General features: G+C 38.3%; 1 protein-coding gene across 1 annotated transcript in view; it reads right to left on the bottom strand.

Moving 5' to 3' along the window:
* Positions 1 to 23,307, bottom strand: part of SVEP1 (sushi, von Willebrand factor type A, EGF and pentraxin domain containing 1) — a 183,320-nt gene that overhangs the window by 146,001 nt on the left and 14,012 nt on the right. The window contains exons 2-3 of the mRNA XM_057548136.1: positions 5,496 to 5,751; positions 1,815 to 1,991 (exon numbers count right to left, since the gene is read on the bottom strand). Coding sequence (XP_057404119.1) covers positions 1,815 to 1,991; positions 5,496 to 5,751 — 433 coding nt within the window. The remainder of the gene's footprint in view (positions 1 to 1,814; positions 1,992 to 5,495; positions 5,752 to 23,307) is intronic.

The following is a 23,307-nucleotide window of genomic DNA, read 5'->3' on the forward strand; positions in this document are numbered from 1 at the left end:
TTGTTGGCAGCAAGCTCAGTCTAGGACCACACGGAAAGCAGACATGCTGACTACAGCATGCAGCAAAGAAAACGAGAGCTTCTGCCTCTGTTCGGTGGGCTTGGACGGGAGAGGGAAGGAGGGGGCGTCGGGGAGAGTGCCAAGCTGGGCTGTTCATGAAAGTGTGGGAAGATTCAAGGGGAGGCATTTGGCCAACTCAGAGGCAGTTGGGCAGATCCCACCCTCCCTTTTTTTTCTGCTTAAATGAGAAATCCTGCTTGATGGAGTGGGAGCAGGGCCAAGAAAGGAATGATTCTGCTGGGCGAGCATGGGATGCTCGGACCCAGGAAGGATGTCCGCCAGCTGGGATCAGGGCCAGTGGTGGGGGGAGGAGAAATCAAGGGAAGGGAGATGAGGAGCAGCAAGAATGAAAGCAAGTGTCAGAGGCTGGGACTAGCACATGCCAACGATTATATACAGCATGGATCAACAAGGTCCTACCGTATAGCACAGGAAACTATATTCAGTATCCTGTGAGAAACCATAATGGAAAAGAACATAAAAAAAGAATGTATATATATATGTATATGTATAACTGAATCACTTTGCTGTACAGCAGAAACTAACGCAACACCGTAAATCAACTATACTTCAATTTAAAAAACAAAGTAAAAGTGAGTAAAAGAAGAATATGAGAAGAAATGTCCCACTAGGAGAAGAAAAGAGAGAAAGCAGGTCAGGTCAAAGACCTGGGAGGTTCACCCCTGGGAGAACCACATTTCTGCATTATAGAGCAGACCCACCTACCTTCCAAATAGCAGAATGAAATAATGTTCACGTGAAACGAGGAGTGAAAGACCACACCGGACAGTATAAAGTAAACCTACTGCCCCAAAATTCTCCTGGTGGGTATTAATTTCCATAGGAATACATTTTTCCCAAACAGCAAACCATGGAAGAGTTGTAAGTTCTAAAAAACGGGTTACCTTTTAAGTAAAACAGAGCAAACAAAATGCTATCACAGAAAAACCATATAGTACTTCTATGTATTTGATATTTCCTAAAATATAATTTATTTTTTTAAAACAGCTAAAATATAATTTAGAACCCAAGAATCCTAAGTTGTTCTTCTTGTCTTTCTAATATAGTATTAAAAACATGAAGATCCTGTGGTAAGAAAACCTAGAGGAGATAAAATTACAAATGTCGAAGAAGTGAATTCCATTTTGAAGTGATGCCACTTTTAGAGCTTTCTAATGTCCCTTCATGGAGACTTGTGAAGAGCTAAAAGACCATCAGTTACATTTTTTGGTGACGATCCTACAAGTTACATGTGGCCTGAGGACCAGAATCCCACTGGCTGCAATCTCTTACAGAGGCTGAGGCATATTTTGGCGATTTGGCTATTGACTGATTACAAATAAAAGGCCCCAGATCTTCCCCCTTCCTGGATCTGAACCTAGGCTTCAAGAGGCCATTCTTCCTCTTGGAGCTCTGCCCCTACCATGTAAACAAGGCTGGGCTGGCTTCATGGGGTCTGAGAGGCCATATAAAAGACAACCTAGTAGTCCTAGACAAGCCATTTTAGACCAGCCTCCAGCTAGCTGATCCCCAAACAGGTGAGAGAACTCAGGTAAGATCAGCGGGGCAGCCAACCCTACTCACAGTCAACGACAAATGCTTGAGCCAACACAGCTGAGACCAAAAGTGCTGCCCAACCAATCCACAGACTCATGAGCAGTACCAAATACTTAGTGTTTACCCACTGAGTATGTGGATTGATTCCTACACAGGAACAGACAACTGATACAGTTACACACAGACCGGGCACTCACCTGTGCATTCGTACTGTAGACCTTTCCCGTAATACCCCTTCTCACAGATGCACTCAAATTGACCCGTGTGTGTCCCACATTTGCAGCTTGCCATCTGGTCACAGCAGTCTTTGCCGGCTTCACACAGATATGAGCAATGGGACATATCCTCTTGAATAAAACTCCCAGAAGGCAGATCTACCAAGCACATATGACAGGGGGTCATTAAAAAAAATGAATAAGCAGTTGAATGTTACATTCTCTCATTACCACAATCGAAGCTCAAGACAGAGAAAATATCTTTTCATTTCCGTCAAATTCCCAACTGCTCCCCACTCCCATCCAAATATGAAGGTGTGTGATTTGCAGGACCACAGACTGGGAATTTGATTCAGCTGGTTAAGCTATTTCAGTCTGGGACCTCATCATAAGTTCTCAAGGCCAGGCAGGGTCGGGCAGAAATTAAGTAGTTTCAGCGAGGAATCTCCAGATGCAGCAGGAAGTAGTGTAGTCGGTTCTCCAGGTCAGTCCCCTGGCTTCCACACCAGCATGAGGTCAGGCAGCAGTAACCAGATTTCTAGAATCCTTGTTCAGATAAATCAATAAAGCTGCAATCCTGACTGCTGTCAAAGGGGGCTGATGGTGAGTTACTGATTTAAGAATAAATACCATAGGGCTTCCCTGGTGGCGCAGTGGTTGACAGTCTGCCTGCCAATGCAGGGGACACGGGTTCGAGCCCTGGTCTGGGAAGATCCCACATGCCGCGGAGCAACTGGGCCCGTGAGCCACAATTACTGAGCCTGCGCATCTGGAGCCTGTGCTCCGCAACAAGAGAGGCCACGACAGTGAGAGGCCCGCGCACCGCGATGAAGAGTGGCCCCCGCTCGCCGCAACTAGAGAAAGCCCTCGCACAGAAACGAAGACCCAACACAGCCAAAAATAAAAAAATAAATAAATAAATAAATAAAAATTTTTAAAAAAAAAGAATAAATACCATCGCTTCTGTAATGATTTGATTAAAAACGGAAACAATGGCACCACACACGTCGAATAACAGAACCAGGATCTGGTTTCTCTCTCAATTTTAAATAAATTTTCACTTATGCAAAAGGAGACCATACAGATAACTTGAGCCATGCTCTGAAGTGAGCCATGCTGGGAATTCAACAACACAGGCAGAGCTGTCCTGTTCTGAAAGTGACTTAACGGGGCAGGGTAAGGTTGACTATGGCTTATCAGGAATGGATGACCTAGAATCAGGCACACGGTAAGTTCCATTTACCTTGCTGAGGAAGTTCAAAAGTCTTAGCCTAAATTTCAGCACTAGGCCCACAGTTCTAGGCCCAGGTACAGTGATAGGCCCACAGTAGAAACTCAAATGAGTGAGTTTCAGCAAGACACATGAACTGCCATTGAATACCCAGAAAGGAGATTGGTGATGGCCTCGGTTATGGAACATCTGTCTCTATGCATTAAGACCCTGAACAATAGACAGGGACAATGTAAAGGGAAGACCCCAGCCCTAACAGAAAGAGACTTGTACAACCAAGTACCCTATTAAAGCCCCATCTAATAGACTGTGGTGTGGGTACAAGGTCTGCAACATGGGCATCTTGGACTTAGCTCTGAGACACAGGTTTATCTGGCAGTTGAGGGAGCAAGAAAAACGTAGCTATAAGACTGATGCACTGGCATTTAGGTTGGGGAGAGAGATAAGTGAACAAGGTGCATATGTGGAAAGCTATTATTCTGGAAACTACATCTATTGAGAATGGCCACAAACATGGACAGCCTTGAGACCAAAAGTGGATCCATCCAAATTGAAAGTAGTTTCTGCAGACCACAGGTAGAGAGAACAAACTAGTGGTTACCAGTGAGGGGAGGGGCAGTATGGGGGTGAGGGAGTGGAAGGTACAAACTCTTGGGTATAAGATGGGCTCAAGGATGTATTGTACAACACAGGGAATACAGGCAATATTTTGTAATAACTGTAAATTGGAAGTAACCTTTAAAAATTGTATAAAAATAAAAAACTATAAAAAAAGAAAGTTGCTTCAGAGAACATGGAGGCAGAAGAAATGAGGTTCACTTCCTTTGCCCCCATCGTTTCTCTTCAGTAAAAACAGGATTTTTTCTTATGGAACCTGGAAACTTGATTAGAGTATTACACATTTTAGATTTTAGTATTTTGTAATTAAAGTGATGTCTTCCAAAACTCTGTTGTGATAGGGTAACCAAAATCCTTTCCTTGAAGACTCTGTCCCATCCAGTTTGACTCAACTTGCATTGGGCAGAAGGCCCTCATCCTACAAGACAGAAGGTTGGTAGGACTGGAAATGAGTCCTCTACGACACAGCTAATAACACCCACAATTTCATAATCCCATCTAGTGCAACAGCCCCTCTGTCTTCCTACTCAGCATATCACTTTTCCCAGAGAAAAGGAGAAACAAAAAAAGCCCCAGTTACTGAACTTCCGTCATATGCCAAACACTGTGCTGGTGAAATTTAAATATTTTATTTAATCCTCCTGACAAAGCTATTGGGTACATGTTATCATATCTCTATTTTAAAAGTAGAGGAAACTGAAGCTCATAGATGTTAGATAAATTGGCTAAGGTAATAGCCAATGGACAGTTATTGAGAGCTTAGTATAATAAGCTCAGTGACTTTTCTAATCATTTAATCCTTGGAATAAGCCTATGAAGTAGGTACTATTCTTGTACCCTATTCTATTAACAAGAAATCTAGGGAGTGCAAAAGTTAAATAATTTGCCCAAAGCCACCCAGTTAGTAGGTTGACTAATTGGGAATTTTTGCTCTACCCATAGGTAGCCTGAGATGCTGCTCTAAACTCTTCTGTTGGAACTACAGTAAGGCTGACCCACTTATTTTGAACATCACTAATTGTGAGGAAACCTCATGTTGCCATGATTTGCCCATCAAACTGAATCTTTCATGTGGATACCTGCAAAGATCAAGCCTAATTTGCTCCATGGCTTTGGTCTGAGGCTAGATCCCCATCTCCTCCTCCCAATCTGCACTTTCTCTCCTGGATCACTGCAAGATACATGCCAATACTACACCTGGAAGTTCATCTGACTTAAGTCACCCAAATAAACATCCTTATAAATGGTGCACAAAGAACTCTAATGAATGGATTTACTGATGCTATTCCCTGTCGCTGTCACTGCTCTTCAGTTTATCCATAAGCATATCGATACTCAAACTGTCAGGTCAAGAAGTATGTGTTAAGTATTTATTGTCCCTATAATCTTCATGTATATTCTGGAAACATTCTGGTGAGATTCACTAAGCATGTCTCTGAATGTTTACTTCATCCTTCCAGATAACTGAAGATGAGATGTAAGTCAAGGCTTCCGACTCCGTGTGTGGCCTCAAAACACACCTCAGTTCATTCTACTGATTCTAATGGTTCCAGGTGGGAGTATATGGATATTTTAGTGAAAATATATCACAGTTATTAAAAACCAAAACAAAACAAATACTCCTGTTGCAAGGCCAGAATGTCATCTCTACTTATGAAGTTCAACGCAGCTCATAATACACAAAGAACACATGGGCATCACGCCCAGCGAAGACCTCATAGGGCTTGGTATTATCCCCACAGTGGGTTTCAAGAAATCAGCAAGAAGGAAACCCTGTTTAAAGGCACTGCGTTATGCCAGTAGGTTTCCATTACCTTCGTGCAATGCTCGGCGGGCTAAAGCCTCAAATTCTTCAAAACTGTGGAGCAGGTAGCAGTGCTCCTCCTTTGGGGTGGAAGCCATGTCATTCAGTTCTCGAATGTTTCCTTGCCATATGCCAAAAGTGAAGATTTCCACTCCAAAATCTCGCAGTGATGCTGCAATGGGTCTTGGATCTCCCCCGTTGGAATATCCATCCGTAATGAGAAATATAACTTTTGTTGAGTTTTCTCTAGAGTGACGAAGAATTTGCTGTAATGAAATAGGGCAAGTTAGAATGAGTATGTATCGTGTTGGCCTACTCTGTGCCTCCCTTATTAGGTAAGGGAGTGCTTGTGAAGATCATTAACATTTCACAAGAGTGAGGAATGGAACACTGATCAGTGAGGGTAAAACACAAACAGGCACAGAGGAGAGCCTACAATGGTCTTCTCAAAGAACCACAATAAACCTCAAAAGCATTTAAAATGTATCATCATCATCACCATCATCATCATCATCATCGTCATAGAGCTTGCTAATTGAGAGCAACAAATGTTTATGGGGACTTCCCTGGTGGTCCAGTGTAAAGAATCCACCTTCCAATGCAGGGGATGCAGGTTCAATCCCTGGTCAGGGAACGAAGATCCCACATGCTGTGAGGCAACTAAGCCCGCACACCACAACTAGAGAAGCCTGCGCACCACAATGAAGAGCCCACGCACCGCAACGAAGATCCAGCACAGCCAAAAAAACCAAAAGTTTGTGGAATGAATTTGTATTAATATTATCAATTATTGTTAAACTATTTGTATTGATTTTCAGGCTCAAAATATGGACCAAATCTGAGTCTTATGTATCTACTTCCTATCATATTTAGCTAGCTACCCACTTACCTACCTAGCTGAACCACCTCATGATCATACACTAAAAGCTGGACGAGAAGAAAATTTAACAGAACATGTCTTTTCCAGAGTTAATAATGACTCACTTGCCTCCTCTATTTGTTTTTCCACTGCTCCTCCAAAATTGGAGAATTGATTCAATACTTCATCTTTTTTGGACCACCCAGTATTAGCACAAAATCAGCTGTTTTTTTGGTGGTGTCCTATCTTCATGAGAAAATACTGACTCACTCAATTTGACAATTGGGCTTTACTGTTTTAGGACAAGTGAGTTATCATTTATAATGTTAGATGCTGTTCCTTCTCTATAGATAAAAGGAAAAAGATGAAACCTTTTTTTTAAAAAAAGTGTATATTCATTGCCACTAAGCTTTGTAACGTCATACTGTAAAGGCACAAGAGATCCAATGGTGAGTCTGGCTTATAATTAAATTTGCTGTTGTTGCTTTTCATTAGAAATGGGTAGGAAAGGTAAAGAAGCACCAGGGTATATTTTCTGGCAAGTTCTTAGAAGGAATCCAATGTTTCTTAAGCAATGATTCAAGAAATAGTACATTCAGAAGAAGAGCAACATTGTAACCTACATTCTGTTAAAGTTAAAAGGAGATATTATGATTTTAAAAATAACTTTGCCTCAATTCATTTTAGGGGACAGGCTCAGCTATAAGACCCAGATTCTCTCATAAGATTCATGTCTGTAGAAAGCATATTTCATTAGTATATAATTAATAGGTATTTATTCTAATTCAATAATTCCTGCCAATTAGTTTCAGAGTTTGTGAGCTAAAGATAAAGCTGTTAAATCCGAATTTAAAGACAATTAAACTGGGCTTCCCTGGTGACGCAGTGGTTGAGAATCTGCCTGCCAATGCAGGGGACACGGGTTCGAGCCCTGGTCTGGGAAGATCCCACGTGCCGCGGAGCAACTAGGCCCGTGAGCCACAACTACTGAGCCTGTGCGTCTGGAGCCTGTGCTCCGCAACGAGAGGCCGCGACAGTGAGAGGCCCGCGCACCGTGATGAAGAGTGGCCCCCGCTTGCCGCAACTGGAGAAAGCCCTCGCACAGAAATGAAGACCCAACATAGCCAAAAATAAAATAAATAAATAAATTTTCTGCAATGCCTTAGTAAATATTTAAAAAAATAAAATAAAATAAAATAAAGACAATTAAACTAAAAGTTACTCTGGAAAACATCTGGAAAGCCAGCAATCTGACAAAAGGTATTCAAACACTTCATTCCACTTCTCGAAAACCAAGTGAAATAAAGGAAAACAAACAGTGTGGCAGGACCGTACTGAAGACAGGAACGGAGGGCAGGTGTATGTGGCAGAATAACATGAGACACTAATGGCTCTTAAAGCTTAAAAAGCCTCCCTCTTGATGAATGACAAAAAGATCTGGGATGAATACTTGGTACGTGTGAGACATTTCCTCACTCCAGACAAGAAAAGAATGGCTCTGAATGGCTATCATCAAAAAGAACAGAAGTAACTAATGCTGGTGATGATGTGGAGAAAAGGGAACCCTTGTACATTGTTGGTGGGAATATAAATTGGTGCAGCCACTGTGGAGAACAGTATGGAGGTTGCTCAAAAATCTAAAAATAGAATTACCATATGACCCAGCAATCCCACTCCTGGGTATATATCTGAAGAAAACAAGAACACTAATTTGAAAAGATACCTGAATCCCAACGTTCACAGCAGCATTATTTACAAATGCCAAGATATGGATGCAACCTAAGTGTCCATCAAAAGATGAATGGATAAAGAGGATGTGGTATATACACAATGGAATACCACTCATCCATAAAAAAGAACGAAATTTTGCCATTTGCAGTAATATGGATGGATTTGGAGGGCATTATGCTAAGTGAAATAAGTCAGACAGAAAGACAAATACTGTATGGTATCACTTATTATGTGGAATCTAAAATGTACAACAAACTAGTGAATATAACAAAAAAGAAGCAGACTCATAAATATAGAGAACAAACCAGTGGTTACCAGTGGGGAGAGAGAGGGGAGGGACAGTATACAGGTGAGGGAGTGGGAAGTACAAACTATTGGGTATAAGATAGGCTACAGGGATGTATTGTACAACATGGGGAATATAGCCAATATTTTGTAATAACTGTAAATGGAGTGTAACCTTTAAAAATTGTTTAAAAACTAAAAAAATAATAAAAAAAAGAACCTCTGAGGAGAGGGAGAGAAAGAGAAGTTAGGGGAGAAGGAGAGATTTTAGACGTTGCTGTGAGGCGCTGTGTTCTACACCAATCCCTCCACACCCCCCAACTCGGTCACCGTAGGAGCGATGACTGACATTCCTTTATAGGGATGGGTATAGGGATCCATGAGTCCTCTTTCCATGTGGATATTTGGGATAATGGTAAGTCCCACAGAAATGCTGCTGGTCACAGTGACATGGGGCAATAGAATATAACTATGTGGGATGTTCAAGGGGAGTGGGAAGTACAAGACCTGATGAGTCTTGTGTATTCCTGGAGAGGCTTAGGAGAGAGAGTTGGTGCAATATGAAGACTCCTAGGGAGTTTTGCAATATTAAGGATGTGGGAGTGGCTGACAGCATGGACCATGAGAGCTATGTCTCTCTCAGGCAATATCAACATGAAGAAATCCTGGAAGCCCCAGGAGATTGCTGCACCAAGGGTGGCAAATCTGACAAACCCATATGCAGATGACCAAGGATGATCATCATGACCACTGATGAGAGAACTGAGACAATTCCAGATGATGGACGTGCAGGGAATGTCAGAGCTGAGAGGTGGACATCCACTCCCTTGCTGCAGCTTTGCAGAAGCTCCAAAGTTTAGACTCAACTAGAGGGAGAAACGGAAGAGGGAAACATTCCTGAAGGTGGCTCAGTTTTCAAAAGTGAAGCACTTGAGAAATTTCTGATTTTGAATTTGCTTGGAAGTACCTGGATGGAGTTTTCTCTCATCGGGTGGATTGGAGCCTCAAAATAGAAATGACAGTTAGTATTAGAAAAATAAAGAATTTTTTAAAAATCTTAATTGGCAGATAGTGAAATATGTTCTTTTTTACAAACACAGCTTCTCTTACTGATGGAACCTTGTGATATCTTGGTAAACAGGTAGAAAAAAGTCTTTTGGAACTCCGACAACCCCACCTTATTCAGAGGGAGAGGCAAAGGCTAGAGATGAAGGGCAGGGGGAGAGAGAAGGAGGTCCCTTGATTCAACCTCTTTGCAACACAGCTCAAAGATATTCCGAGGTGACAAAGGCAAGGACAACTTCAGACAGAAACCTAGTCTTCTCCCCACATGTAACTTCCTTGAAGGCAGATATTTTTGTCTAGTTCTTCAATTCTTAACTCTCAAAGTTTAGCACAGCACTTGGGAAACAGTACACACTCAATAAATATTAGTCAATAAATAGCAGCCCATAATGCAGCCAGTGCTCAGGCCAAAAACCTTGGAGTCACCCTTATCTCTCTCTCTTCTTGTATACTGCTTTAGAAAGCTTCCCCTCCCCAAGTCTATTAAAATATTCTCATATTCTTTTCTCTAATACTTCTGTTTTTTAAATATTGTTAAATCCATACATTTTTCTTTGATGTGAAATAGATACTCCCTTTACTTTTATCCAACTTCATAAGCAATTTTCTTCCCTGGTTAAAGTCTCTTCATTCTGTTTTATTGACTTACTTGCTGATTCATGGCCAACGCCACATAGTTTGGTTGCTATACCGTCATAGTATTTTTTTTCGTATCTGGTAGGGAAACTCTAACATCCTTTTATTTTCTCTTTTAAAATGTTTGTAGTTAACCTTGAACATTCTCCTTTCCAATTGAGCTTGAGAGTCAGCTTATCAAATTCTTCATTAATTTTTTTTTTCTATCTAACCATTTGATCCAGCAATTCCACATCTAGAAATCTAGAGCGGATAAACTCTAGGATACACTGGAGAGAGTTGCTTGAGTATGTTGGTCTTAAGCGAGCAGTGGGAATATACAGAATGTGTGTGTGTGCTGTATGTTGTATAGTTTTGCACAAAAAAAGATAAAGTTTTCTTTTTGTGCCTTTATTGTCCTTCAGACACAAACAAATACCATCTTGGAATATTAATCTTCACTCCTGTCAATAACATTCCTTAACATCCAGGTTAGGATTTGCAGAGATTTCTGGTTGTACTACTCACTATGTACAAAACACTTTAAGCTGTGATTCTATTTTTCTTCTCTTCTTGCAGAGAACTACTGAGTATTTACAGGAACCATTATATCTGTTGGCAAGACAATATATTAAGCTTAAAATAGTAAGAAGAATAGCAGGACTAGTAGTCCAAGCAAAGAATTACACAAGATCTGGGTTTGGAATGCACTTTAAGGATAGAGCAGGGAATGGATGATTTACTGAAAATAATCTACCCCCCTCCCCCAATCTCTGTGCTTCATCATACTTGAATAAGAACATAATTCAATAAAAACATTTTTTTCATCCCACAGATCTAAGAAGTAAATAGAGCTGTGGTAATGTTGGTGGAATGTGGTAGAGGACCAACTCTTGATTCTCCTCTTACTGTTCCTGAAATAGTTTACATCATCTGCAATCCTTTGAAAGGCATTTAAGAAATAGAATTTTTTGGTCCAGAATACTGAATGAGGCAAACCCTTTGTGGCCAACAAAAAACTTGACATGAACTTTGTATAGCAAAAGGTTATCACCATCTGTATTGCATCAAGTCTCTGATTAGCTTGTATAAATATCTGGCAGAGGAGTAAGCTCCCCTTGTCCAGTAAGAGTCATTAGAATGATAAAAATGCAGAGTTGTGTAACATTGTTCTAACACCCGAGATCCATCACCATTACACAAGACTGCAATCCCCCTCCCCACACCCTCCAAGTCAGGCCACAAGGGAACTGTTTTGAAAAATGATCTTGATAGAAAAACAGAGGTTACAAGAAAGCTGACATAGGGACAATATTTGCCCTTGGGCTCCATTAATTAAACTACATGTAGATATAATACCAACCTCAGCACAACCTTAGCTGCAATTACCCACTGTGGACAACTTCGACTGAGGATAGTAACTACAGAAACTCATAAGTCATCTTTTAAAATTTTTGGTTTTGTGAACTGATACCTATTGTGACTCTATCAGAGCCACTTTCCTCCAGGAGGCAGAAAACTAGTGAATTATGCCAGTGTTTCAACTTATTTTCCACAAATGTTTTTTTTTTCATGTTAGGGAACATTAAGTACAAACAATTCACCATAAGGAATGTAAGTTGGTACAGCCACTATGGAAAACAGTATGGATATTCCTCAAAAAACTAAAAATAGAGTTGCCATATGATCAAGCAATCCCACTCCTGGGCATATTTCCAGACAAAACTATAATTCAAAAAGATACATGCATCCGTATCTTCATAGCAGCACTATCTACAATAGCCAAGACATGGAAACAATCTAAATGTCCATCGATAGATGAATGGACAAAGAAGATGTGGTGTGTATATATCACATACAATGGAATACTACTCAGCCATAAAAAAGAATGAAATAATGCCATTTGTAGCAACATGGATGGACCTAGAGATTATCATACTAAGCAAAGTAAGTCAGAAAGAGAAAGACAAATACCACAGGATATCACTTATATGTGGAATCTAAAATACAACACAAGTGAACCTATCTATGAAACAGAAACAGACTCACAGACACAGAGAACAGACTTGTGGTTGCCAAGGGGGATGAGGGGTGGGGGAGGGATGGATTGGAAGTTTGGGGTTAGCAGATGCAAACCATTATATATAGAATGGATAAACAACAAGGTCCTACTGAATAGCACAGGGAAGTATATTCAATATCCTGTGATAAACCATAATGGAAAAGAATTTTTAAAAGACTATGTATACATATATGTATAACTGAATAACTTTGCTGCACAGCAGAAATTAATACAACATTGTAAATCAACTATACTTCAATTTAAAAAGAGACACCATAAGCTACTTGTAATACTTTCCTCATTCTTCAAATTCCAAAATTTCACCAAGCTTCATCTGCTATTTAGTTAATATTTTTAATTTGAATACTCAAATATTCTTCAGTTCAAGGAATGTTTATTGCTTTACATTTGTGACTAGTATATCTGGGAAAAGAATATATTCATATTCTTATATATTCAGATGAACATATATATATATTCATCTGTTGGTTCATCATTTTCTGGACATATTCTATTCTTTTTTCATTTTTTTATCTCATTCTACTTCCTTCCAAATTGGGTGGAAATGTCTCAAGCTTTTCTTCCATATCACTTGTTTTACACAGTGTTTCTCTTCCCTTCTACTTCCAATTAAGAATTAATCCTGGACCTAGAGATTATGATACTAAGTGAAGTAAGGAGACAGAGAAAGACAAATACCATATGATATCACTTATATGTGGGATCTAAAAACATGATACAAATGTATTTATTTACAAAACAGAAACAGACTCACAGACATAGAAAACAAACTTATGGTTACCAAAGGGGAGGGGGGAAGGGATAAATTAGGAGTTTGAGATTAAAATATACACACTACTATATATAAAACAGATAAACAACAAGGACCTACTATATAGCACAGGGAACTATATTCAACAACTTGTAATAACCTATAATGGAAGAGAATCTGAAAAAGAATAGATATATAACAGAATCACTTTGTTGTATACCAGAAACTAACACAACATTGTAAATCGACTATACTTCCTATTTAAAAAAAGCACCTTAAAAATCGCCTAAAAATTGTCACCTTAAAAAAAAGAGAATTAATCCTGGCATTGCATTTATTTTTCTTTTTACAATACTTCTTTGTTTCACACAGTTTTCTCTTTATTCCCTTTAGCTTCTCAGCCAGTTTTGTTTTCCTTTCAGTCCTTTGTTTATTTCATTTCTCATCACCATTTCAGTGTTTTATTTACCTATGGTAAGTGCACATAATAAATGCTTTCTAGGATTTAGTTCTGTTTTTCACAGTGAATTCCTAAACTTTATCTGTACCTTACATTCTATCTTTACTTTATTTAGCAAAAAAATTTCAAAGAAGCCAGATAGGAGTTTTGTGTCCTCCTTTTTCCTCACCCATGAATGAAATGGTATATCCAGTGAAAGTGTTTGCAGCAAACAATCAACAAGTGGGTAAAATTAGTGTTGGAAATACATGGCTATAAAATTTGCTATTATTATTATTGATAAAACAAATCGAAAACCTACCCAAGTGATCAGTGAAGAGGGTTAAAAATAAACCACACACTGTGTCTGGAAACAGAGGGTCTAAGTAAGCATTGTCCAACAGAACTTTCTGTGATAAGTGACATGTTATCTGCTCTGTTCAATAGAGTAGCCTCTAGGCACATGTGGCTACTGAACACATGAAAGGAAGCTATTGCAACTAAGGAAGTGAATTCATAACTATGTGTAATTTTAATTAATTTAAATTTAAATAGCCACATCTAGCTAGTGTCTACCATACTGGACCATGCAGGTCAAACTAGATATAGCCTTGTCCCTGGAGGGAAAAACACAAAAAGTCTAAGCAGGCCCATAAAAATATTGTCAACTCAAGAAATGCAAAATCAACTTGAAGATTTGGAAGAATACAGAATTTAATACTGAAATAAGAAGAAAGTAATGCAATAGAATGGTACTTGCATCACTAGGATTTAGAAAGCCATAGCGTCTATGAAAACAGGAACTGAAAGCCACAGAAAGAGAGCAGGCTAAGAAGAAAACAGAGATGTGCAGGAGGAGAGGGACTGGATAAGAAAAAAACAATGCCAGGAAACCAAAAAGGTAACGAAAGACAGAAATACACCTTGGTAGTAGTGAGATAAAATGTCAGAAATCCAAACTAAAAAAGTTTATTTGTACAAATTTAGAGTAAAAAGCTGCTGACTAACCTCATTTATAAACATAAATGCACAATTCCAAATAAATACTCCCAAACTGAATTCAAATGATATTCAAAACAGAGAAAGACAAATATCATACGATATCACTTACATGTGAAATCTAAAAAAATGATACAAATGAACTTCTTTACAAAACAGAAATAGACTCACAGACATAGAAAACAAACTTATGGTTACCAAAGTGGAAAGGGGGGAAGAATAAATTACGAGTTTGGGACTAGCAGATACAAATGACTATATACAAAATCGGTAAACAACAAGGTCCTACTGTATAGCACAGGGAACTATATTCAATATTGTGTAATAACCTATAATGGAAAAGAATCTGAAAAAGAATAAATATATATATATATATATATATAACTGAATCACTTTGCTGTACACCTGAAACACTGTAAATCAACCATATTTCAATAAAAAATAAAAATAATGTGAATCTAAATAAAAAAATAAGATCCAAAAGATCTTTCTCCTTTATTCAATAAGGTTCATTCCTCATGTGCAAAAGTAGATTAAAATTGTCTTTTGCTATAACACAACACAATCGTTGTGCCAATTAAAAGAAAATAATAATCCAAGATACTAAAAAGGCATTCAATAAAATTAAGTTTTGCTTTTTTATGAATGAAAATTAGAAATAAAAAGATACTCAGTAATATGATAGAGTATCTATCTCAAAGCAACACTGCAAAATCATGCTCAACTGTGAAGACTCAGCATAACTCCCAATTAGATAAGGAGCAAATCAGCAATTCTAAGTATTTTCACTCTTACTTAAAATCCTTTTGCAATTTCTAGCCAAGGCAATAAGACAAAACCATAATTAGTACTGCATTCCTTAAAGTTTCTGCTCTGTCTCAAAAAATCAAAATTAGAAAGCAAGGGACAAACTGGAAAATATATTCATCATGCTTGTCAAATAGAGTATTAAGGTCCTTAAAATATAAAGAACTTTTATATATCTCTAAAGGAAAAGAATGAGAAAAATAACAGAAACATAGATGTTTGAACAAAACAAAGACAAAAAAAAAGGAATTCTATTTGTCAGAAAATATGAAAAACATTTAACTTCACTAACAACCAAAATAATGTAAGTTCAATAATAGAAATACTATTTTTTCACTTCTCAAATGGTCAAAGTTTTTTTTTTAAGGTAAAAGTTGTAAAATATGTGGGGAAACAGTTACCTCTACTGGAAATGCCACCTGGACTGTTAATATTTGGGAGTACAGTGTGACAAAGTGACCATAGCCTCAAAAATTTCATGTGATTTGAACTACAATTCTACATCTAAGAATATCTTAAGGAAATAACCATGGATACACATAAAAAGTGATCAAAAGGATGAATATCCTAGAATAATTTGCAAAATAGAAAATGGAAACAATATAAAATTGCAACAATAGGTTACTGGTTAAATAAATTACAGGGCAATCATGAAATATCCTTATAATAATAATACTGAATAATATTAAATGTAAAAAGTAGGTAACCAAAAACAATGATCTTTTTACATTAGTGTGCATGTGTGTGTAAATGTATTCAATACTACATGTATGTGCACGTGTGTATGAGTATGACTAACAGCATGTACCTCAAAATGTTGACTATCTCTTGGTAGTATATTTACAGGGTTTTATTTACCTCTATTTTGTCCTTTTACATCATTTCCAAATTTTCTCTTTCTCCTTCATCTATTCTTCCTCTACGAAACGTCACGTGAACTCAGAACTTCGAGTCTCACCTATAAACTAATGACTCCTAAATCGATGCCAAATAAACTCAAACTCCCAATGTGAAGTTCCAGCAGCCCAGTGGACACCTCTGCCTAAACATGCCATATGCCCCTCAAACTCAATTTATCCTCACCGTGCACAAGTAAGGTTTCCTTCCTTCTGTTTTTAAAACAGGTCAACTATGGTACCATAATCTATCCCACCTTATAAATCTGCAATCTCGTAGTAACCTATGATGCCTTCTTTCTAATCTATCACCTTCAGTAACCGATCCAGACCTATACATTTCACCTCTGAACTATCTACGAGTCTCACGATTGTATTGCCCCAGCCTTGGTTTAGGTACAGGATATTGGTTCTGTCTGGATTATTGAAAAACACCAGTTGTTTTAAGCATCTCTAGCTGAAGCCGCTCTTCTTTCAAATCCATTGTCTGACCTGCCATCCAACTTATCTTTCTGAAATACTGATCTAATCATGTTTAAAATTTCTACGATTTCCCCTCCATCTACAAAATAAAGCCTAAATTTCTTTACAAGCCCTTTTATCACCTCGTCCTAAATAACACTTCCAGTCACATCCCTTATCCCATCCCTATCTCCTACCTCCCCAACCTACTTCTTACACCATATGCTCCCTACACCATTCTATTCAGAGGTTTTGAAACACACCATGCTTTCCTTCTGTTTGCTCTACCTGGAAATTAACAACTCTTTCTTATCTCCCACTATGTCTACCTCCACTTTTACCAGTTCTTCAAAATCCAGATCAAAGTTCATCTCCTCATTGAAACTTTCCCAAGTATTAAATCCACCTAAATGCCCCCCACTACACACCAACCCCATCATACTTATAGTTGACACTTATATATCTGGCCATATCCCAAGCTAGCAAGATACTCAATGGCAAGGTTGACTCATATTTTTATTCTGGTGAAGATCAAAAAATAACTATGAAATAAGTGGATGAAAGAATAAACAAGTAAATGCCTTAATTTTCATTAGATATGTGTCCAACATGCAGAATAAACTAATAAATTCTAGGCCAAAACTTTTGTTGCAGTAATCTCGTTATGCAATTGTGAAATGAAAAAATCTTACAAATGTTATATTTAAACTTATTTCACCAAACCTATACTGAGCTTCTATTATATACCAAGCATTGTGCTAGGGATTTTTAATCGTACTACTTGATGATACAACAGAAACATTCACTAAAAACAAACACGCAAAAAGTAAAACAATGACAAAAGTGCAACTGGAAAGAGTATTCTGCAGTAACTCAGCTTTCCTATTTATACTGTAATATCAAATCAATTATATTTAGTATGTCTTATTTATTTTAAGCATTTACTCAGGCTTTCTAGACTGAAATTCTAGAATGAAAAAAGAATGTTGGCTTGAGTAACATTTGGGCTATTTTTTACAGTCTAGCCAAATCAGAAAAGAACCAGAGGGTCGAAAAAGAACTTAATCTCAGATTTATGGTCACAGAGTTTCTCCACCCACGTACATGCTTTAGTTATTAAACACAGACACAAAACATTCTGAAGTGGACCCACTGGAACAGTACATCAAATTGGGAAATGATGTGCACGGGAGTTGATGAGTAGCAGACTTAATCCAGACTGTAAAAAAACAACAGAATAAACATGCAAAAGACCAAACAGTCTTCCAATAATGCTAAGTTCCACCATCCGTTCTAGAAACATGCCAGGAATAAAGAAAATCTGGAGAGCAAAAAGTGAAGTCATCGGAATCCAAATGACAATGAAAGAGGGCTAAATGACATGTCACTCAAACTGCTAATTTACAACAAAATGATAAAATAAAATTCAAATTTATGATTAATATTGTTGTCAATCAATTTATAAAATGATTTCAGCTAACATGTTAAATGTCTATACAGTATGACCGAGTAGCAGCCCATAAAGTCAAAGGTATTAGGGAGTCTGCTCAGGTGCTTCACATCAAGTGGTCAAAGGAGAAAGTAACCTCAAATGATACTTGGGTATCAGTTTATGGTTTTACAAATGACTTAGGCAAAGAATACAGGGGCACTTCCTTAATATGATAGAAAGAGCTATTGTAAACCAATGGGCAAAAACATGCTTGAAACAGTCTCATTAAATTTAATAACAAAGCTAGACTGTCCCATCACTTCTATGTGGAAAGTCTAGCTAATATGATGAGGCAAGGAATGGAAATGAATAATCCAAAAATTTCCGATGAAACAGAATTAAATAAAAAGGAAATACTGAGAGATGTTGAGAAAGAGGTACGCACAAGGGTAAATGTTTTAATTGCAAAGTTCTGTAGCGACAACTGACTGGTAATATTTAAAAATTCAATTGTGATAAACTTGAAGGGTAATTTCAGGAGAATTTTATTGTATGGGGAAATTTTCAATATGAAGCTTTAAAAATAAAACTTAAAAAACATACTTCTACTACATATTTATACATAATTATATATGTACTCACACACATAGAAAAAAAGAGTAAAAAACAAAAACTAGAATAGTTACATTTTTGTTTCACCTAAAACTATTAATTGGTCTATTATTTACATAATAAGGAAAAGAAGCAAAAGTTATTTTTAAAGAAACACATGCAAACCCCTCCTCACACTGATGGGATTCCTCTGGTTCCCTGTGTATAGTCCTACCTCTATTCCCTACCCACTGGGAAAAAAATTCTACTCTCTCAGAGCTCTCTGCGCCTGAGTCCAAATTTCCAGGAGACAGAATATAAATGATCCATCTCAACTACTGGGATCGCCACCCTCAGTCCATCCAGAATGGGACAACCTCTACAGGTGGGCAAAGGATTGAGGAGGAGGATGGGTGTGGCTCTTGGGGAAAATGGTTGTTGATTGACATGGACCACAGAAGAAATGAGCTACAATGGAAAGGAAGAATTTAATGCTATGCTTAGACTTATCCAGCAGAAAAACTGCTTTGGAAACTTATCAGGTCAAACTGTCCTTCCAAAAAAGCACCAAATGTTAGGAAACATGGTGTATAGACTGGAAGAATTCAAGTGTAAAAATATAACTGAGAAAGTAGAAACACATTATTTTTTTTTCCTTTGTATTTATTTATTTATATTATTATTATTTTTTAACATCTTTATTGGAGTATAATAGCTTTACAATGGTTAGTTTCTGCTTTATAACAAAGTGAATCAGTTATACATATACATATAGCCCCATATCTCCTCCCTCTTGCTTCTCCCTCCCACCCTCCCTATCCCACCCCTCTAGGTGGTCACAAAGCACCGAGCTGATCTCCCTGTGCTATGCGGCTGCTTCCCACTAGCTATCTGTTTTATGTTTGGTAGAGAAACACATTATTGATGATTCAAAGCTGTCAGGAAAGAAACTATGTCTTCTTACCAGGTATTTCAATAGTAACTCTGAAGGAAAAGTTTAGCAGGAGTTTAGAATATACAAGACACAGAGAATCTAACCATTATATTGTAAATATTTGGGATTCAGAAACAACACAACTTTTCAAAAAGCCGGATGTATTTCAAATCAAGTGTACTGACACAGGGGAGATTCAAAGAGGGTGGAGGTTGAGTGGAGGTTCTCAGTTCATGAACTTATTGTGTATGTTGTTATAATTATCCTAAATTTATCAAAAACCACATTTAATTGTGACATTTATTAGCATTCCAAATAAATGACACTTGGAAGTTTATTTTGTTTTCCTTTTGTTTCCTTTGTTTTGTTTTGTATTTTAGTTTCTATGAATGACTATATTAATTGCCATTATAGGGCAAAAGATTCTGTGTATCATGTTTTTTAAAAAAACTGAAATTAGACCCCAAACAATTTAGGGTTGAGTTTGCACAGATTAGAAGACTTATTATATGTATATACTTAAATTATCAATCAATGACTGTAGTAATACTTACATCCATCATCATTCAAACATGCTGACTTTTAAAATTACTATAATACAGTCTCTAGTGAATTAAACAATTCTTATCATTTAAATACATGCTTACACCTAGAACAGTGACAGTGTTCCTTAAATATGCACTGGATATATAAATGAATCTAGTTCATTACCTAAGGTACTTGAAGAAAGATTTTTCTAAGCATTGAGGATCATGGAGCCGATTGCTAAAGTGAGATTTTCTTATCTGAAGAAAATACTAAAATAGCCATAATGGAGATATTTTTCTTTTGTGAAATGGAACGGCATATAAAAAAACAGGAATGTTATGATGCAGGGGAACACTGAGTATCCCAGATCAGGATAAACTGAATTTAGTTGGAAGACCAAGTTTTATACCGAGGTTTGGCATGTAAATTTATAAACTTAAGTTTACACTGTATGACATTTTGAGACATGGACGAGAAGTACCTAGGACTAAAAAATAGTAATTTTGCTTGAGTCACATTTTCATTTCAACAAAAGGTGTGAGGCTGAGTGCTGACCTTGGATTAGAGGAACTGAAAAACTCAGAAAAGTAGATAAATAAAGAGGACAGAGGCAGATGTGTTGCAAACAGGAGATACAATCTCCCACTGCTTCAGTGGCTTGGTCTCTGCAAGGATTGGTGGAGACATCTGTTAAGATACCCGAGGTGGGAGACGCTGGCCAGTGTAATTATACTGTGTAAAAATGGCATAAACAACAAGGTCCTACTGTATAGCACAGGGAACTGTATTCCATGTCCTGTAATAAGCCATAATGGAAAAGAATATGAAAAGAAGGTATATATTTGCATAACTGAATCACTTCGCTGTACAGCAGAAATTAATACAACATTGTAAATCAACTACACTTCAATAAAATAAATTTTTAAAAAATGGCATCTGAGAGGCAATTCCCTGTACTGAGTGGGGGTGAAGGGGATGGGGGCTAAAGATCATCACTTGGGATTATCAGATGCTTTACAGAGTGTCCACTCAAATGACATTCCCCAAATGTTCCCTCCTCTTAGTCCTGTGTCTGTTCTACTTGGTCTCCTACGTGGGCATCCACATACTCAAGTCCCCCTCACAGCTGCCCTTTCTGCCTCGTCTTTGCAATGAACTTCATTGCTGAGTATGTATCAGTGGGTCTTGCACTTACTGGATCCTCTAATAGAGCACAGAGGCAGTATTACATGGGGGTTAAAAGTTTAGACTTTGGCCCAGACTGCCTGGATTTGAAATCCAGTACACCTTGACTTATCAGCAGTGTCACTTTGGTCAAGTTACTTACGTTCTCTGTGTCTCAGTTTCCTCATCCGTACTTGGGAAATAATAATAACAACCTAACTGAGGACACTTTTCTGTTGCAAGGGTTTAATGAATTCATATAGGGGGAGTGCTTAGTGTGGGACCTGACAAGTAGCAATTACTCACTACCATTATTCGTAAAAGAAACTTTTAACGTGTTGCTAGAATATATCCATCAAGTAGGTAAACCAATGACAATGAAACCAATATTTCATTTGAAGCGGTGAATGAAAATAAGTCATCATATTTGTGAAGGCTGACAAGATACGTCAGGGGATTAGGGAAAATTGTGACTCTATAACCAAAACCCATACAACTCCACCTGAGCCGAGAAGGGGGTGATGATGCCCCAGGTAGAGGAACAGAAAAAGAACCACTTGAACCTGTCCTGTTGTGAGGATGCCATTACAGAAGTGGTTAAAGGGCGGTGCTGACAGTGATATGGAGAGAAGACATGAATTTAAAACCTCAGATGCCTGCATGTTCTCTTTGGAACTCATTGGATGTTCTCTCTAGAGGTGCTGTGGGGTTTGCCTCCTGGACCAGATTTAGGGGAAAAAGGTAAGAATTCACGCCTAAGATTCTACTCAGCACTTTATATTTCTCCCCTGGGAAAGTGGTCTAAAGGGTGAATTTGCTAAAATTATTATAACCTATCATTTAAGAAGCCAAGCATCCACTGGATATTCCTTTAAGAAGATGTCATAGCCATCCTTGTTTTAGTTAGAAATCATAGAAGCACAATACTATCTTTGATATACTAAAGTTAAAAATACTGAATACTAAGGTTATAATAAATATCATTTTCTAGGTCCTACAGGAGATATAAAGTCAAATAAGATGTGATCTCTGTCCTCAACAAGCAGAGGGTAGACAGACATCACCCAGACAACAAGTGCTACAAAAGAGTATGTACCATGTTTCCCTGTAATTTCCCAACATAATTAGGTAACTCCCGCCAGTATTTCCCCACATTTGGGAAAATATCAAATAGGTGAATACAGATTACACTGCAAAATTTCCGAAAAGAACTGTACTGCTGGGACTTCAGCTACCTCTGCCTCCTAGATTCTGATATTGGGCCTCATACCTTGAAACCACAGGAGAAACAGGAAATTTCAAAAGAGGAAAAAGTGAAAGGTGATAGAGAAAAAGTCATTGGTGCTTCCTGTGTTTGTGGACTGACAATCTCTGGCCCATGTTCAGATCCCACTTCTGGTAGTACACCCAGTAACTTCTCCCTATGCCAGTTGTCTGTTTAGCAGGCAATAAAGTGACGCAAGCCCAGTTCTTTTCCTTGTTCTCTTTCCCCTATGGAAAAGTCACGCACCCTTGCTTTGCCAAATGTTGGCAGGGCAAGCTGTTCCTCTGAGGCCCCTTTCTGCCTGCAACACTCGACCCTGTCAATAACGCCCCCGTCCCATATCCCAGTATCTGTATCTCTTTGTCTGAGGGCTTCCTTTGGAGACCACTCTATTCACTTGCAGGGGAGGTGAGAGTGGCAGAGAATTAATGCTCTCCAGAGAGCGGCCCTCAACAGTGACTGATGAGAGTAGGTCTATAAATGCCCCCAGATCCCTCTCTGCTGTGCTCATTCAAAGGCTTGAATTCCACCCCCGGCTCCTAGTGGGATTAAGCACAAATTACCTTTCCTGTAATTGTTGGTTCCCTTCCTGTCTCACATCCTGACTCTCCTAGCAATGTTTACTAGGTTTGTTTACCTCCCAAACAAGCTACTTGCACTCGAATCCTCATCTCAGTTCCGCTTCAGGCAGAGCCCAAATGGAGACACTGGCTCTGTCTCTGGCTTGCTTTGTCTCCATTCAATCGGCACAGGAGCAGATCAAGGCTTCTGCCCAAGTAAATTTTCAACCAGTACAGAGAATGCTGGTCTCCCCTTCACTTAGCTGTTGGAAGGGGAGAGTCCTCTACGAGGGCCAGGAGAGATCAGCCTTTCAGTAGGAACTCTGCTCTCCCCAAAGGCAAAGATCCCAATGCCTG

Source organism: Balaenoptera acutorostrata, chromosome 6 (assembly GCF_949987535.1).
Source record: "Balaenoptera acutorostrata chromosome 6, mBalAcu1.1, whole genome shotgun sequence".
NCBI lineage: Eukaryota > Metazoa > Chordata > Mammalia > Artiodactyla > Balaenopteridae > Balaenoptera > Balaenoptera acutorostrata.